The sequence below is a fragment of the Trichoderma ghanense genome (genome assembly GCF_004382785.1).
Source record: "Trichoderma ghanense strain CCMA-1212 chromosome Unknown scaffold_24, whole genome shotgun sequence".
Classification (NCBI taxonomy): Eukaryota; Fungi; Ascomycota; class Sordariomycetes; order Hypocreales; family Hypocreaceae; genus Trichoderma; species Trichoderma ghanense.
In genome coordinates this window covers 183,811-200,328 of record NW_027395687.1, presented here as the reverse complement: position 1 = coordinate 200,328, position 16,518 = coordinate 183,811, and the positions used below count along the sequence as shown (strand labels likewise).

General features: G+C 56.6%; 6 protein-coding genes across 6 annotated transcripts; 4 read left to right on the top strand and 2 right to left on the bottom strand.

The window, feature by feature from the left end:
• Window positions 1-222: 222 nt before the first annotated feature.
• CCMA1212_010338 (uncharacterized protein) lies at window positions 223-561 on the top strand (the record flags this gene model as incomplete). The annotated part of the gene is made up of 1 exon (XM_073707387.1): window positions 223-561. One exon carries the CDS (start codon window positions 223-225, stop codon window positions 559-561), a length of 339 nt encoding a protein of 112 aa, XP_073554131.1.
• Window positions 562-1,788: 1,227 nt separating this feature from the next.
• On the top strand, window positions 1,789-2,631 carry CCMA1212_010337 (uncharacterized protein; the record flags this gene model as incomplete). Its single annotated transcript, XM_073707386.1, has 1 exon — window positions 1,789-2,631. One exon carries the CDS (start codon window positions 1,789-1,791, stop codon window positions 2,629-2,631), a length of 843 nt encoding a protein of 280 aa, XP_073554132.1.
• A 1,983-nt stretch (window positions 2,632-4,614) lies between these two features.
• Window positions 4,615-9,436, bottom strand: CCMA1212_010335 (Pentafunctional AROM polypeptide; the record flags this gene model as incomplete). Its single annotated transcript, XM_073707384.1, has 2 exons — window positions 4,750-9,436; window positions 4,615-4,683 (listed from the first exon to the last, which is right to left on the bottom strand). The coding sequence occupies exons 1-2, from the start codon at window positions 9,388-9,390 to the stop codon at window positions 4,615-4,617; spliced, it is 4,710 nt and encodes a 1,569-aa protein (XP_073554134.1). The 5' UTR covers window positions 9,391-9,436.
• On the top strand, window positions 4,707-7,914 carry CCMA1212_010336 (uncharacterized protein; the record flags this gene model as incomplete). The annotated part of the gene is given in 3 exon segments (XM_073707385.1): window positions 4,707-4,710; window positions 4,727-5,433; window positions 5,446-7,914. The coding sequence occupies 3 exon segments, from the start codon at window positions 4,707-4,709 to the stop codon at window positions 7,912-7,914; spliced, it is 3,180 nt and encodes a 1,059-aa protein (XP_073554133.1).
• A 535-nt stretch (window positions 9,437-9,971) lies between the features above and the next one.
• Window positions 9,972-14,368, bottom strand: CCMA1212_010334 (Mitochondrial translation optimization protein 1; the record flags this gene model as incomplete). Its single annotated transcript, XM_073707383.1, has 4 exons — window positions 13,138-14,368; window positions 12,497-13,066; window positions 11,715-11,999; window positions 9,972-11,645 (listed from the first exon to the last, which is right to left on the bottom strand). Exons 1-4 carry the CDS (start codon window positions 14,266-14,268, stop codon window positions 9,972-9,974), a joined length of 3,660 nt encoding a protein of 1,219 aa, XP_073554135.1. The 5' UTR covers window positions 14,269-14,368.
• A 657-nt stretch (window positions 14,369-15,025) lies between these two features.
• Window positions 15,026-16,310, top strand: CCMA1212_010333 (Maintenance of mitochondrial morphology protein 1; the record flags this gene model as incomplete). The annotated part of the gene is made up of 2 exons (XM_073707382.1): window positions 15,026-15,060; window positions 15,143-16,310. 2 exons carry the CDS (start codon window positions 15,026-15,028, stop codon window positions 16,308-16,310), a joined length of 1,203 nt encoding a protein of 400 aa, XP_073554136.1.
• Window positions 16,311-16,518: the final 208 nt, after the last annotated feature.

The following is a 16,518-nucleotide window of genomic DNA, read 5'->3' as shown; positions in this document are numbered from 1 at the left end:
ATTGCTGCGCATCCAAGGCCAGCCTGGAAGAACTTGTCTCCCATGGCACCGTTGTCGCGCATACTGATCAATACGGCATGAACACCCCACAGAGCATACTTAAGGGGGGAGCTGGGGCTTGTCGAGTGTCTTTCGAAGCACAGCCAGCCTCTCGACTCGAAGGACAACAGGCACGGGGCTCCCCTTTACTGCGCCATAACCAATGGGTCTGTCGATGTAGTCATGGCGTTGCTGGAAGCCGGCGCACCAGTCAACGCGCAAGGCTCCAGAGGAAACACTCCAGATTATGTTGCCGTACGCATGGGGAGGTACAGCATTTCAAGAATTCTGTTTAAAGCTGGTGGCAGCCGCGCCATCCAGAATATCAAAAAGAGAAACCACGGGAAGAGCTGGCTTTCATCATCGGGACTACCCGCCGCATCGCCGCACTCAGTATTAAGCAAAGGCGGCCAAAAGCTGACCATCCTGTTCTCAGAGGTCGAGGGATCACAGGCTGTCTCCTTGCCACAGAGCACCTACATGGGTGAGGCTTCAGCTCCGGGACTTGGCCCTGGATCTTGACGACGCCGCCGACGAGACGGTCCCTGAAAGTTGATGCCCTTCCGGTAGGGCATGGCTACCCTGATGGCGGACCAAGGCACATCGTTGAATCTCATCGGACCCGATGTTTTCCCTCCACCGACGGGTGATTGTCCAGGTATCGTTCCAAGCAGCGTCTCCTTTACCCAGAAGCGATGCCTCATTCGGCCTCCGGATACGGCCATCAAATTCACATGGACACGCACTATCACCACCGGAAGCTCCGCCAGCCACAATGGTCAAGGTAATGGCGTAGATGGATGACACGCCATCAAGACGCGCCGGTCTTGACAGCAAAGTCGTTCTGCACGATGCAGAACCAGTCAGTCCAAACATATACCTGCCGACACCCAGCGCCTCTGCCACGTCCGTTGCATCTGAAATGGTCCTTGGGATGGGGGAGACCATCCACCGCGGTCTCTGGCAGGAGTGATTGATCCTTCGGTCATCATACAGCCAGCGACTTTTGAATTATATGATGACACTTCCGAGTGAGTTCCAGAAGCTGAAAGGGTCTGTAATAGATGAAGATGCCCGTTCCTTCCAAGTTGTTGGAACTTGGACTACGAGCCAATTGTACCTTCCGCAAGACCTTGAAACGGCAACTACGATAAGGCGGGCCAGCCTAAACTACTCTCGGTCAGGAGGCATACCTGATCTGGACGGCCCCACACCGACCAGCCGACGGTAGCCAGCCGAAGAGCCGCTTTGACCCCAAGATGCGTCAAACTGCTTGACTCGTCGATGACTCTTTTTTGCTTGACTCACCATTGCGATTCATGTCATGGAAGCGCCAGATACAAGACTTGAAATGAAACTTGGGTACTGGAACAGTCGAGGCTGTGTCACCAGCTCGAAATTGACTACCCTGGTAGGTAATGCGAAAGGCATGATCGATGGATACCTTGCCAATTTGGCCCCTCTCTCGAGTGACCGTCTTGCAGCAGCTGTGGGGAAGACGTCCATCCGTTGACGTGCACGACACCTTCATCCCAAGCCGTCCAATGACATCCTTCGTAAGCGTAGTTCCTGTGTCCCCTGAGCCGAGCCGCTGTGATATAAACGATCTTCGTCGCTCTGATCAAACATTCTCCATCACTCTCATCAAACATCCTCCATCACACTCCTCAAGCAACCTCCAATCCGCCAACGAAAAACACCAAACTGGATTCCATCACGATAACCTCACCATTCATCCACCCACCCACCATGGAGAAATCAACAACAACATCCTCTCCCCCCATCACCCTCTACGACATCGCCCACAAGCCCCCCGTCACCGAGTCCTGCTTCTCGCCCAACCCCTGGAAGACTCGCTTCGCCCTCAACTTCAAGGCCCTCCCCTACACCACCTCCTGGGTGCGCATGCCCGACATCCCCCACGCCCGCAGCGCCCTCGGCCTGCCCGCCTGCCGCAAGTTCGCCGACGGCACCGACTTTTACACCCTGCCCGTCGTGAGGGACGCATCTACGGGCGTCACGCTGGGAGACTCCTTTGACATCGCCGTCTACCTGCAGCGCACGTATCCCGACGCCGGCGGCGGCGACTTCTTCCCCGAGCAGACGCTCGACTACACCTTTGACCCGGGCTTCGCCCTCGCCGTGCCGCTGTCGGAGCGTGCCGACGGCGGGTACCCAGAGTACTACCGCTTCAACACAAACGTCGACGCGGCTTTCACCTCCCACGTCCCGCTCATGGTGAGCCGCATGCCCTTTGATCCGGAGACGGAAGCGCAGACCAAGGCCGAGTTTGTCCGTCGCGCGGGCGTCAAGTCCTGGGACGCGTTTGCCCTGACCAGCGAGGCGCGCGGCAAGTTTCTCAAGTCGTTTGAGGCCGCGCTGAGCGATCTTGCGAGGCTTTATCGCAGGGACAGCAGCGGGTCGTTTCTGCTGGGCAAGCAGGCGAGCTATGCGGACTTTATTGTCGGCGCGTGGCTGAGGATGTCGTCCATGTGTCTGCCCGAGAGCGAATGGGACGAGGTCAGGAGTTGGCATGACGGTGTTTTTGGGAGGCTGCATGACGGGCTGGAGGTGTATGCCGAGGTGAAATGAGGGGATGAGGCGTGGGCAATGACAGCATTAGCGAGCATTCTGTATGATTGTTGCTGGCCGGCTTCTGGGCTGAGCGATGGCGAAGGCTGTGGCGATTTCATGACGAGGATAAAAGTCGACTTTATCTATAGGAGTTAGCAAAGGACATGATCGAGAACTCATAGCAATGCTTGACTTATCATCCCCTTAAACTTATACCAACGTCCAACCAGACAACAATCAGTCTCCCGGTCCTTCATCTGCCACTGGCTGTGATACGCTGGTAACAACTCCGTGGCTGGATTAAACAGACAAAAAATGGCGTCGAGAGCGAGGCTGCCGCCTTATTTCAAAGGGTCCATTCGCTCGACTTCATATGCTGGCCTCTCCCAGTGTGGGTTTTATAGCTCTCGCCCCGGAGCTCGGCGTTCACGTTTGTTTCCGAGATCAGGAGAAACCCTATCCAGCATGGTCATCATCTCGGAGGATGCACGAGGAGCCGGTCCTTCTGAGGAAAGTGGTGTCGTCTTGTAGATCCGTACCGGAAGACCTTGCCTCTCCCATCGCCGGAGCTTCGACCGGATCGGTTTGATGCCACTTCAAATTTCGCTCAGCGTTGGCCGAGTGCAGCCAACACGCGAGGTATCAGTAAACGAAGGCCCTTTATGCGCATAGGATTCTTTCCACCATCGGAATGGAGACGGAGTATCGACCGCTTGATCAATCCGATATCACTGAGGCTGTCTGGCCCTCTCGGCAGTCCAAGATGGCTTCCTCAAGGCTGGGATACCTTTGTAAAGCCTGATGCCACACTCCCGGGCTAGAAGTACAGCTTGGCCCGTTGGTGTCGAAGAGGTCTGGTGTGCTTGAAATATCTGAGAGGCAGTAACACAGTGAACTCTGAAGTATCAATAGTCCTGGAAGTCTGACAAAAGGCTCGTTAGCGAGAAGAGACGACCAATCCCAGTCCAGAGGAAGAGATGGCCAATCCCAATTCAGAGCCGGATTAAGAAGCCAGAGGCTGCAGGCTGCAGAACTGTACTCGGGACGATGGTTGTATGCCAGCCAAAGCCCTCCATCCGGCTCCATTACCTGGGGCAAACTGGGCTCCTGTCGCTTTCCCCACCATCCTGGAGAGAGTTGACAGCCTCCGCATGCTGGCAGAGTGGATTATCGTTTTCCGTGAACAACCAATGCCTTCGTCATAGCGAAGCGAAGCTCTAAGGTATATCTCCATGCCATTATGAGCATTATGTTTTGTACGTTGTAGGAGGCCACCTGCCATCACATCCTGTCACTTGCCTTGTACTACCCAACTCTTCTCACAATCTCATCCATAAGAGGCGGAATTTCGCCATGTCAGTATCGTGTCCGCCTCGGATGTGCCACAAATCCAGATCAAAGCGTGGAAATGTCGAGTCTGTGTTGAAGACCAGCCTAAACACATGGACCCCAAGGTCGTTTCGTACATTCATGCAGATGGCACCACCCCTGTAGACGGACAAACTGGCATTGCTAGTGCTGGTTGGGGTGAAGTGAAGCTCCAGCACGATTATCCAAGACGATGTTATTGAAGAAGCCTTCCGAGATGTGAAGGATTGAAAGAGGAGAGACTGAGGAGAGGCGGTGATGAAGATATCGGGAAGCTGCTGGTTGGTGCCTGCCTCCCTCTCTACATCATCCGCCACACGTGACACATCTCGTCTCGTCTGGTCATTTCGCGCATCGTTTACAACCAAAACAATCTAGACGGCATCTAGAAGCTGATATGATATATCGCTCATATAATAGCTGGGATAAGACCGTTACGTGATGCTTGTGGTTGGGGGATGTCAAGGTGCGAGCATGCGCGGAGATGAACACATTCATGCCATCTCGTCATTGTTTCTTCTGGAAGACGCAAAAGACGATGACGTTTGAGCAAGGCGTACTTTCACAAGTAGTCTTGCAGATAACGAGTCTTTATTTTCAGTATATATCAATGATATAATATCCACGAGCTACCTACTCCTTGCCAACAACGGCCTCAAGCGCATCGCTGAAAAGCGGCTGGATACCAGTCCAAGTCTCAAACTAAAACCATCGAGTCAGCATCAATGAGTCAACTCAGACACAGGCGTCTCAAAGGGGAACACGTACCTGATACCAGCCCTGAGCAGCAAGAACCTCGAGTCCCGTAATCGTCTTCCAGTCGCCAGCCTTCTCCGCAATCTGAATCACGGGGGTGCGGGGAGGATGGTAGGCCATCTCAAGCAGAACCCGGCTCTGGCCCTGGACATCAGAGGCCGACTTGAACACTGCGCCGAGAATCTCCTCGACTCCCGAGTCAATAGGCTTGTCCGCGGGGACGGTGCTGATGCTGACAATGGGCTTGCTGGCGATGGCCTCGGCGTCGGCAACGCTCGCAACAACCTGCACGCCGTACTCGGCCGGGAAGCTCGACGCGAGGCTCTGCGCCTTGCCGGCGTCCCGGGCGACGACGTAGATGGGCTTGAAGCCCAGCGAATGCAGCGCAAAGATGGCAGCGCGGCTCGTGCCTCCGGCGCCAACAACGACGGCACTGGCATCGCCGCTCTGCGCCTTGACGCCGGCGTTGCGGAGCACGTGGACCATGCCTTTCCAGTCCGTGTTGTCACCAGTGAGTCGCTGACGGCCGCCCAAGGACTCGTCAGCCGTCGGAATCACGGTGTTGACGGCGCCAATGACCTTGACCGCTTCAGTCAGATCATCGAGGTGCGCCATGATATCCTGCTTCAGGGGGATCGTGACCGATGCACCGCCAAAGTCTGCGCTGCGCAGCACCTCGACGACATCCTCGACCTTGTCCGTCTCTAGACGCTTGTACTCATGCGGCAGGCCGACCTGGCTGAAGAGGGTGTTGTGAAGAGCCGGCGATCGCGACTTGCTGATCGGCTTGCCGAACAGGTAGAAGCTCTTTGGCTCAATCTCTCCCAGCAGGGACAGGCCTTGACGGATCTCAGCCGCGGAAAGCTGACCGGGGGCAGCCTTGAAGGGGAGGGCAGGGTGCGAGACGGGCGTCAGGAAGCCATTCAGGACACGGCTGAGCTTTCCAGCGGAGCCCATGTTGAGGGCAATGATGGGCGTGGGCTGGGCTGCCAGCATTCTCGACTTGAACCGTATCAAGTCAAAGTTGTCCTCGATGCTGCGAGCAGTGCCCACCAGCTTAATCACGTCGCCATACTGCAGAGCCCTGTTGTAGGCAGCAATCCACGAAGCATTCTTCCACGACAGCCTGCCGGCAGGATCGTGGTGAGAGGTGATGATGACGGTGTGCCCTCGAGAGTCTCGGACCTGCTGAAGCACCTCATCGGACAGCGTAACCTCCAGGTCGAGATACTCGACGCCCATGCGGAGTGCCAGGCGATAGAGCGCAAGGCGCAGCTCGTTGTTGTCATCAGGGAACTTGCCGCCCTGGGACTCGCTTCGCACCGTGAAGATGATGGGCTTGCCCGTCACATGTCTGAGCAGAGAGACCTGCTTCATCACGGCTTGAGGCTGCTGGTCCTTCAAAAGGTCCACGCGGAGCTCCACGGCGTCGCAGTCGGCAGTAACGCGAGGCAGAATGTCGACGGCGTCCTTGAGATCGGGCAGCGTCAGCGACACGAAAAAGCTGTGCTTCTTCTTGGAGACCGCCTCGAGCGTCTTGGACTTTCCAGAGATGACCGAAACGAAACGAGCAAAATCCTCGGGGATGGCAGCCTCGGCCACCGAAGCCGAGTCCTGCGAGTGAGGGCTGTAGTAGAGGAAGTTGCTGCACTCCCTGTACCACGGCCTCCTGCGCTCGTAGACTTCCCTGATCTCGTTGGTGTACGCCGGCCTCGTCTTGTCCTGGCTGAGGTAGTCCACCACCTGGTCGGTATCCCGCTGGACGAGCAGCACAAGACCGCCATTGGCGCCGTACGACTTGAGGACCTCCCGGGCAGCGGGGGTCTCGACGAGGCCTCCTCCACACGAGAACACGTAGCCGTTGGGGTGAGCTTCGATCACGTCGCGCAAAAGGGCCAGTTCGTCCTCTCGGAATCCTTCCCAGCCTCGAGAGCCGGCAATCATCTCCGGAATTGTCGTGCCAGCTCGTCGTTCGAGCTCGTGGTCCAGATCCATAAACTTCCAGCCGAGCGTCTTCGCAACCCACCTGCCGGCAGTTGTCTTTCCTGCGCCTCGCATGCCAACGACGAAGATGGAGCGCTGGATGCTGGCGGGAGCCTTGGGCTTGACCTCACGGCTGCTCTCAGTGTCCACGCCCTCCAGGTTCGCCTTGAACTGCTGAGACAGCACGTCCCACCAGCCAGGCCAGGTCTTGCCGACGCACTCTCGCTCGGTAATCAGGACAGGGCCGGGAGCGGCAAGCGACAAGACGCTGAAGCTCATGGCAACGCGGTGGTCGTCGTAGCAGTGGATGCTCTCCTTCGGCGTCGTCAGGCTTTCCCTGGGCTTGCCAATGATCTGGATGCCGTCCTCAAGCTCGTTGCAGACGACGCCAAACTTGGCCAGCTGATCCTTCATCGCCAGGATACGGTTGCATTCCTTCACCCGCTGGTTGGCAATTCCAGTAATCTCCGTAGTGCCCTCAGCCACCGCTGCCAGGACCGTGGCCGTGAGAAAAGCATCCGTCATAGTCGTCATGTCAACGCTGGGCAGGGCCTTGAGGTTTCCGGACTTGGGCCCCGTGACGGTAGTGGTGTAGTCGTCCTGGTGGACGTCGCATCCCATGGGCTGGAGGATCTTGACGGCGAACTGGGCGTCGCCCTGCAGAGACTTGGATCCAATGTTGGGGATCGTGCAAGTGGTTCCCGTAATGGCAGCCACAGCGAGCGGGTACGTCGCCGAACTGGCGTCGCTCTCAACAGTGTACTCAGCCGGGTTCTGGTAGACACCCTGAGGGATGTGGTACGTGTCTGGCTCGTCGGCAGAAGGAGTGACGTGGATGCCAAACGACTTCATCATGGAGATGGTCATGTCAATGTATGGCTGGGAAATGGGCTTGCCGCCGACCAATCGCAGAGTGACGGCCTTCTTGGCATAGGGGGCGGCCATGAGGATGGACGACACATATTGGGAGGAAACAGTCGCCGCAAGCTCGATTTCGCCTCCCTCGAGGCCGTTGGAAGCATTGATTCGGAGGGGGAGACTCTTTTCACGCTCCAGGTAGTCAATGGCAACCCCGTTGGTCCGCAGGGCATCGACAAGGGGGCCGATGGGTCGGAGCTTCATCCTCGCGTTGCCGGTGAGGACCGTCGTGGTCGCCGTGCTCGTGGGAGCGCACAGAGCCGCAACGGTCGTTAAGAAACGGGATGCGGTACCAGCATTGCCAATATACAAGGGCTCGTCCGAGGCCTTGAGCTGGCCAGAGTTACCCTCGACAACCAAGACCTGGCCGCCGTCCTCCCACGAGTAGGATGTGCCTCCCAGCGTCGAGACGGCCGAGAGCATGTACTCGGTATCGTCCGAGTGCAGCAGGTTCCTGATTCTGCAGGAACCGGAGCCGAGAGCGGCGAGGATCAGAGCTCGGTTCGAAATGCTCTTGGAGCCAGGGGGCGTGATGGTAAGGCGAAGGTCGGCGGGAATGCCAGGCGACACCTCGATCGAGTCGGACAGAACGATTCTGATGGACTTGTCGTCCACGGAGCTTGCCTTGGCCTCGTAGGTCTTGCCAATCGCCGACAGCAGCACAATCTTCTTCTGGCTTCCGTCGTTCTTCTTGTCCACGGCCATCTTCTTGAGCAGAACATCCACGGGGCACTTTTTGCCAGCAGTCAGGCTAATGACCCGCTTGTCCTTGAGCGAGGTGGGCAGTCCGTAGGATGCAATGCACTTCTCCAGCCGGGCGACAGCCTCCGGCCGCAAGACGCCCAGGAACCGGGCCAGCTCGGCTTCCTTGACCATGCCAATGGCCACGGCCTCGCCGTGAAGGAGCTGCGGAGTCAGGAGCGCCTCGATGGCATGGCCAATGGAGTGGCCAAAGTTGAGCAGGTTTCGAAGCCCGCCCTCTCGCTCATCGGACGAGACAACCTCGGCCTTGACCCTCGCGGAGCCCGTGACGATGCGCCTGAGCACGTCCTTGATGGGCTGCAGCCGGTTCTGGCCCTTGGAGCGCACGCTGGACAGGATGGTCGCCGCGGACTCCTCGAGGACGGTAAACTCCTTCTCGTCCCAGATGGCCGCCGTCTTGACGACCTCGGCCATGCCGTTGATGAACTCGCGCACCGGCAGCGTCTCGAGAAAGGCGAGGTCGATGAAGATGCGGCGCGGCTGCCAGAAGGCGCCGACGAGGTTCTTGCCCATGGGGGTGTCAATGGCCGTCTTGCCGCCGATCGACGAGTCGACCATGGCCAGCAGCGTCGTCGGCACCTGGACGAAGCGCACGCCGCGCATGAAGGTGGCCGCGACGTAGCCAATCATGTCGCCGATGACGCCGCCGCCCACGGCGATGATGACCGTGTCCCGCGTGCATTGATGCGACAGCAGCCAGTCCTCAATCTCGGCCTTGGTCTCCCTGCTCTTGGACGCCTCGCCGGGCGGGATGGCGTACGTGAGCAGCCGCGCCGCTGGGTTCGGCTTGGAGGACTCGAAGCGCTGCTGGAACGCGGGCACGTACGTGTCGAACAGGTTCGTGTCGGTGATGAGGACGTACGTCGACGACGCCAGGTTCTGCGTCAGGTCCTGGACGATGTAGTTGGGCCACAGGGCATGGTCGACGACGATGTTGGGCTCGCCCAGAATCGAGATGGTCTGGGGAGGGGCTCTCGCTGCGTCCGCCATCTTGGGGGTTTTGATCTGGTCGTTTGAAAGGCGATGGACGCCGCCTCTGACCAGTGCCAATCAATTGAGGCTGCTCTGTTTAAGAGAATGAACACAGTCAGTCAGAGGTAAGAGGTAAGAGGAAAAGGAACCAGAAGGGGGAAAAAACGAGGTTCTTCCTGGGCGGGAGCTAAGTGGAAGCCTCGAAATTCTTGGTGGGGTGAGCCTTACTTCAAAATGCAGCTCATCGAGTCACTACCGATATCGGGCTAAGGCCGAAAATCCATGAATAGGCACGTCGGACATGCATGCAGCTGCAACTGCCCATCAACTCCGAGACGGAGGGTTACATTCAGCATTACACGTGTTTCTTCTGCTGCATATAGCTAAGGTACATAATCTGACAAGCGTGCTGATTTCATGTCTGAGAGAGTAAGCCTCGAATCCATCGCCGAAGAAGCCGTTCAGTAGCAGGGCAGTTCTATTTGTTTCTCAAGACGAAGATATAATGTACAAGTTCAGGCGTCACATCTACCTACTACTCCGGACTCCAAATACGCGAAAGAAATATCAAAACCTACCTACTCGCCCACTGCATTCGCTCATGAGAAGCGAACATCCAAAGGCTCTGCGCCCTCCAAGCCCAGAGGCGCCGCCGCGGACGACCCTTGGCGACGGATGTAAGCAAGCAGCCGGATGCACCCCGAAGGAGTGATGCCTTCTGCGCGGCGAGCCTGCGCCAGGGTCTCGGGCCGCGTCCTCCTCAGCACTTCCTTCTCCGACAAGGCCAGGCCGGGGATGCTGTCGTAGTTCAAGTCGAGCGGGAGGCGGATGTTCTCGTCGTTGACGAACCGCCCGCGCTCGGCCGCCTGCATCTTAATGTACGGCGCATACGCTGCCTCGATGACGACCCTGTCCCGGATCCGCGGCGGGTAGTTCATGACCTCGGGCACAATGGAGCTCAGCTGGTCCAGCTGAACCCGCTCGGTGGTATTGGAAAGCCGCAGCATGTCGATGCCGGTGCGGCGCTGCGAGCTCTTCTTGACCTGGAACCCTGCCCTGCTCCACTCATCAGCCGCCAAGGAAACGGCGGCCAGGGACTTGGTGAGATCCTGAATCTGCTGCTTCTCGTCCGAAAAGACGCTCCATCTGTGGTCCGAGACGACGCCCCATTCCCGTCCCTTTTCGGTCAAGCGGAGGTCAGCATTGTCCGCCCTGGCCGCCATGCGGAACTCGCTTCTGGACGTGAACATGCGATAAGGCTCCGTGACGCCCTTGGTGATTAGGTCGTCAATCATGATGCCAATGTAGCCGTCCGATCGAGATAGTGATGCCCCGGGCAATCCAAGGGCAGCCCGTCCGGCATTCATACCGGCTATGACGCCCTGGCCGGCAGCCTCCTCGTATCCCGTGGTGCCATTGATCTGACCCGCCAAGTAAAGGCCACCGATTGCTTTAGTCTCAAGAGTAGACTTAAGCCCTCGGGGATCAACGTAGTCATACTCGACGCCGTAGCCAGGCTGCAGCATCTTGACTTGCTCGAGCCCCTGTATCGAGCGCAAGACCTGCTCTTGTGCCTCTGCGGGTATCGTCATGGAAAGGCCATTGGGGTATATGATTGGATTGTCAAACCCCTCCGGCTCAAGCCAGACGATGTGGCGCTCCTTATCCGCAAACCGGATGACCTTTGACTCGAGAGAGGGGCAGTATCTCGGGCCCTTGACGGTTTCGCGAATGTGAATCGATTTGTCCAGGTTGTCTCGAACAACCTTGTGTGAAGCCTCGTTGGTATATGTTATGCTGCAAGTAAGCTGGTCCTGCACAGCGACCTGAGAATTGAGGTAGCTGAAGGGAGTGGGAGGATCGTCGCCCAGCTGCCTCTGGAGTATGTCGAAGTTGATGGTGGATTTGTCGAGCCGCGGGGGCGTTCCCGTCTTCAACCGTCCCAGCTGGAAGCCAGCTTCCCGCAGGGATTTGCTCAGGCCCGTCGTCGCGGCTTCTCCGATGCGGCCGGCCGGATAGGCCTCGAGCCCGATGTGTATTTCGCCGCCCAGAAATGTTCCGGTAGTGATGACTACTCTTCCGGTCTGCAAGATATCGCCGTTCTCCAGTCGGACACCGGCGATTGAGCCCTTTGTGCCTTGGCTGGGGCCTTCGTTCTCGGAGAGGATGATATCCGACACGCTTTCAAGGACGATGGATAGGTTCGGGTACGATTCCAGCTCGCTTCTCATGTACTTTTTGTAAAGAGCTCGATCAATCTGCGCTCGCGGGCCCTGTTACGATAGACGAGCATTAGCATCGAGATTGGACATGGCAAAGACAATAATAAATAATAGACATACCCAGACAGCCGGGCCCTTTCGCCGGTTCAGCAGATGGAACTGCACGCCCGCCTTGTCAATGATTCTCCCCGCCAGGCCATCCAGCGCATCAATCTCTCGGATAATGGTCCCCTTGCCAATGCCCCCGAAGCTCGGGTTGCAGGAACATGTGCCCAGGTTGTCCATCTTGGGCGTCACCAGCGCCGTCCGCGCACCGGCTCGCGCAGCAGCAGCGCATGCCTCGGCGCCGGCATGGCCACCGCCTATGACGACGACATCAAAGGCTCTGCTTCGTTGGAGTGTCAGCTGCTATTCTCTCTCACCGAACTCTTCCCAGGGCTTGTTCGTAGAAATGGACTTGCGACGCACCTATGCCTGTCGGTCACGGTAGCGAACCGACGAAGTCCCCAACTCGGGCGCCAGTGCAACGACCGAGGACGCAGTAAGGCACTCATTTCATCTGGCAATCATCTACCACTCAGTATTGCATGCTCCCCAAGAGAAAATCATCCTGCATCGGCAATTCACTTGCTTGATTTGCCATCTTTTGAGAGCGGTCGCAACAAAATTTTATCGATAACGGTTTCGCTTAATTGCCTGACTTGGATAGATGCATATGACGTTTCTCCTCGTACAGCCAGCATCCAGCGCGGTACTACAAGAGACGAAGCGTCGAACCTCGGATTCGAGTAGACTTCTGAATAGTTATCATGTGTTATGAGATATGTAGCTGCGAAATTATGGGATTATTCGCTCGTCGCCGCCATCCGAGCCCAGGCTCACACTCAGGCCCAAGAGGAGACGGCATCCTCAACCTCCTCCAGAAACGTCGACGCGTTATGAACCGTCGTGCCGCCAAGAACCACGCGCACACCGGGCATCGTAGCATTAACCCCAGCAATCATCTTGGCCTCCTCGTACGTCACACCTCCCACCATGAAGACGATGATGTCCTGCGGCTTGTCCCTGGTCGAACTGCCGTCATCCACGAATGGGTACTGTTGCTCTTTCAGTCGGCCCTTGATCAGATTCTGCAGGGTCCCTTCTAGCAGCGAGTTGTGCTGCGTGTAAACGTTCTCCACCCCCTTGAGGCCTTTGAATCGGTTTGCCGTGCCAGAAAAGATGCCAGCCGAGTCAAATATATCTGTGATGCCGGTTCGGGAATCCGGGGTGTGTAATGAAGAATGGTAGGCCAAGACTTTCTTGACCAGATCAGCCTGTCTCGGGGACACATTGCCAGCCGCAACAAGAAGATCCATGAGCATGGGAAGGGCACTCCCGGGGTGCTTCTGATAGCGCAAGGCATATAGAGCCACAACACCAACTTTGCTTCCCGCCGAGATATTAGGAGCTTGAATGATCCTTTGTACGGCCTGAAATAACTAGTTAGCCTCATCGTCGTCGCTCGCCGGCGCCTATCATCCGCAGACATTAGACCTCATACCTTGAGATCGGAACCATGGTTGTCGTTGCAAGCCAAGCTTTGCTCCAGTTCACTGACTTCCAACAGACTCTCGGCAGCAACTCTCCGGCTGAGCTCGGATACAAGCGTAACGTGCTTGCTCACATTCCCAGACAGCTTCCGAAACTCCGGATACTCCTCAATAAACCGCTTCATATCTGATATTGACTCGATGTTGGCGTTGTTCTTGGTCTTTGATTGATATTGTTCAACATATTCCTTGATTGTCCCGCCCAAGTCGCCAAAGTTCAGAAACATGTTCTTCTTGAAGAAAGGGTCCTGATCCTGGGAGAGAACGATTTCTTTGAGCTCGGGCCTGATGTCTGGGACGTCGCTAAGATCAACTCGGCCATTCTTGATGCCGAGAAGATGGTGAACCATGGCCTGGTACGTCCACTGGGTGAGGAGGGGTGTTACCGGATCCTCTCTGCGATCCAGAATGAGAAGGATAGGGGGCGTGTCGACTTTCCGGAAATCGAACAGCTGGTCTTCCTTTGTCATCAGGTATCGTACTTCGGAGGCCAGCTTGGAAGCGAGAGGGCTGCTCTTTTGATACCTGATCAGCGGCTTCTTCTTGAGGGAGAGAAGAACGGCGAGCAGGCCTTCTGAGCAACGCTGCAGGGAATCGGGATTCCACTTGTCCGGGCCACCAGCCCATATCCGGTGCTGCGGAAGGGTCATGTTGAGACTGAAGAGATCCGGGTTGATGACGATGTAGTCGGCAAAATGCTCCTGGACAACCTTGACGACTTCATGGTCGTCCGCCTCGGCGAGCCGCTCCAGAGCAGACTTTTTGGCTACGTTTGTGAAGAAGAGGTAGTACTCTCCGTACTTGGGGTCTCGGAGCTCGTCTATGAGCAGCTGGATGGTCTCGGGCGAGGGGCGCACCAGGCAGATACAGCGGAGATGGCGCATCTTTTCGCGGCTGGCGTTGTCCAGGCGGTCTATGAGATAGACCTCATACTCAAGCAACGACGACTGCGTGATGGCTGTTGACACGATGGAGATGGTCTCCCTATCTAGCAAGAGCACCTTCATCTTGGAGGATGAGGCATCGCCCGAGGACAGCATCATCTTGGAGATGTATCCGGCAACGGCTTGTGAGACATCCATGATGACGTGGCTGCTGCTTTGCCGCTAGCTACATGATATCATCCGGTGAGGAAGCTTGCAGAGTATCCTGCGACAACCAGAAGATAAAGAAGAGATTGAGCTCGGCGTCGGTTGATTTGAGGATATCACGATCGTTTGCCGGGAAGTGTGTCGTTCACCGATCGACAAGCTGGAGACGTGTTATGGAATTAGGAGTGACCTCACTGAGCACCCCAAGAGGTGAGTGCCCAATGAGGTAAAGACGGAGGGCGGAACAACTGACTGCCGTAGAGGTGAGCTCAACGGACTAGTGCCGGATTGGGACTAAACCAGGAACTTGCCAGGTACATAGGAACATGAAATTCCATGTCGGAGATGACGATGTAACAAGAAGTATTGAAAGGGTAGAAAATGTCGTGAAGATTTACATTATTTCCAAAATCTCTATTCAACTTCTTTATTTGGTAAATAATTTCAGAAAACAGTAGAGGCGTGTTGTAGCTTCTTTCTCTGCTTGATCGCTGATGGAAAGGTATACTGCAGTACCGAAGATTGTGGGTATTTCGCCGCACCTGATTGGCTGCTTCTGCTTGAATGCGTAAAAGCTGTCCCATTATGAGTACATCCACCTAAACCGTTGATATCATGATGCTTTGGTCGGGATCAACATCATCGAATCCGCCTTTTGTCTTGCAGCCATTTCATTTCTGAGAATTTATTGTCGTGGCCCGTCAATGCTCCGGTTTGCCTGGGTGAATCAAGCCCAATCACACTGAGAATGGCGGATTCTTGCCCAGCACGGCATGAACCAACGTAAGCTGTCCTCTGCATCATGAAAGCTTCACTTTGAAGACTAACCTTTTTTTTCTTCTCTTGCCTCTTTCACATGAGAAAGGCTCTCGTTCACTCAAGGCCTCATAGTAGGCCAACTCTCCGTCGTCCTCATCCTAGCCGCCTTCATCAAATTCTTCATCTTCGGTGAGGCCCCCTCGCCCGACGTCGCCGCCTCGCTCCGGGCCACGGAGCGAAGATCGCGGACCCTCGCCCACAAGCAGTCTCTGCTGCGCCTCCGCTCCCCCAGCCAGCGCGTCGGCCAGCCGCTCAACCGCAAGAAATCCACCGTCCTGCGCAGCCCGCCGACGCTCACCATCGGGTCCATCCTCAGCAAGACGTACTACAACGTCGACAGCCACCAGCCCGAGAGCCTCGACTGGTTCAACGTGCTCATCGCCCAGACCATTGCCCAGTTCCGCAGCGACGCCCAGCACGACGACGCCATCCTCAACTCCCTCACCAAGACCCTCAACGGCGACTCGCGGCCCGACTTTGTCGACGAGATCCGCGTCACCGAGCTCAGCCTCGGCGAGGAGTTCCCCATCCTCAGCAACTGCCGCATCATCCCCGTCGACGAGGACGGCATCAGCCTGGGCAGCCATGTCAAGTTCGATCCCGCCACGGCGGCTCGCGATGGCACCCGCCTCCAGGCCCGCATGGACGTCGACCTGAGCGACATGCTCACTCTGGCGGTGGAGACGAAGCTCCTTCTCAACTACCCCAAGAAGCTGTCTGCGGTTCTCCCAGTGGCACTGTCCGTCTCGGTGGTGAGATTCAGCGGCACGCTGTCTATATCATTCATCCCGAGCAACCCTTCTCAGTCCACGCCGACCATGATGGCATTCAACTTTCTCGACGACTATCGGCTCGACTTTTCCATCAGGAGCTTACTCGGTAGCCGCTCACGCTTACAAGATGTGCCCAAAATCGCACAGCTGATTGAGTCACGGCTGCACAGATGGTTTGACGAGCGGGCAGTGGAGCCACGATTCCAGCAGATTGCCCTGCCCAGCCTGTGGCCGAGGAAAAAGAACACCAGAGGCCCAGACGATGCCATGGCAGAAGGGGGTGCAAGTTCTTCCGGCCTCTCAAAGGGCAAAGAGAGAGATCCTTCAGTTGGAGCCGATGGCCGGGAACAGGCTACTCTGCGGCATCGTCGACCATTGGGCGACGACGAGTACACCAAGGAAGGGTCTCTCCGCAGCCTTAGCAGGGATACAAGGATCTAGAGTACGAGTGCATTATCCGTCTTGAGGCGGAGACTGCCACTGGTTGTACGAGCTTGATAAGTAAGATTGCGACACATAGAAGGGCAACATTTAAATCCCACGAGACCGCTACCTGATTTGCAGCCTCGAATAGGAGTCATGGAAATATTTATGAACAGGGCACCACACAGAGGAGTATGAGGACATCATTTCTGTTTTCTTCATTTTT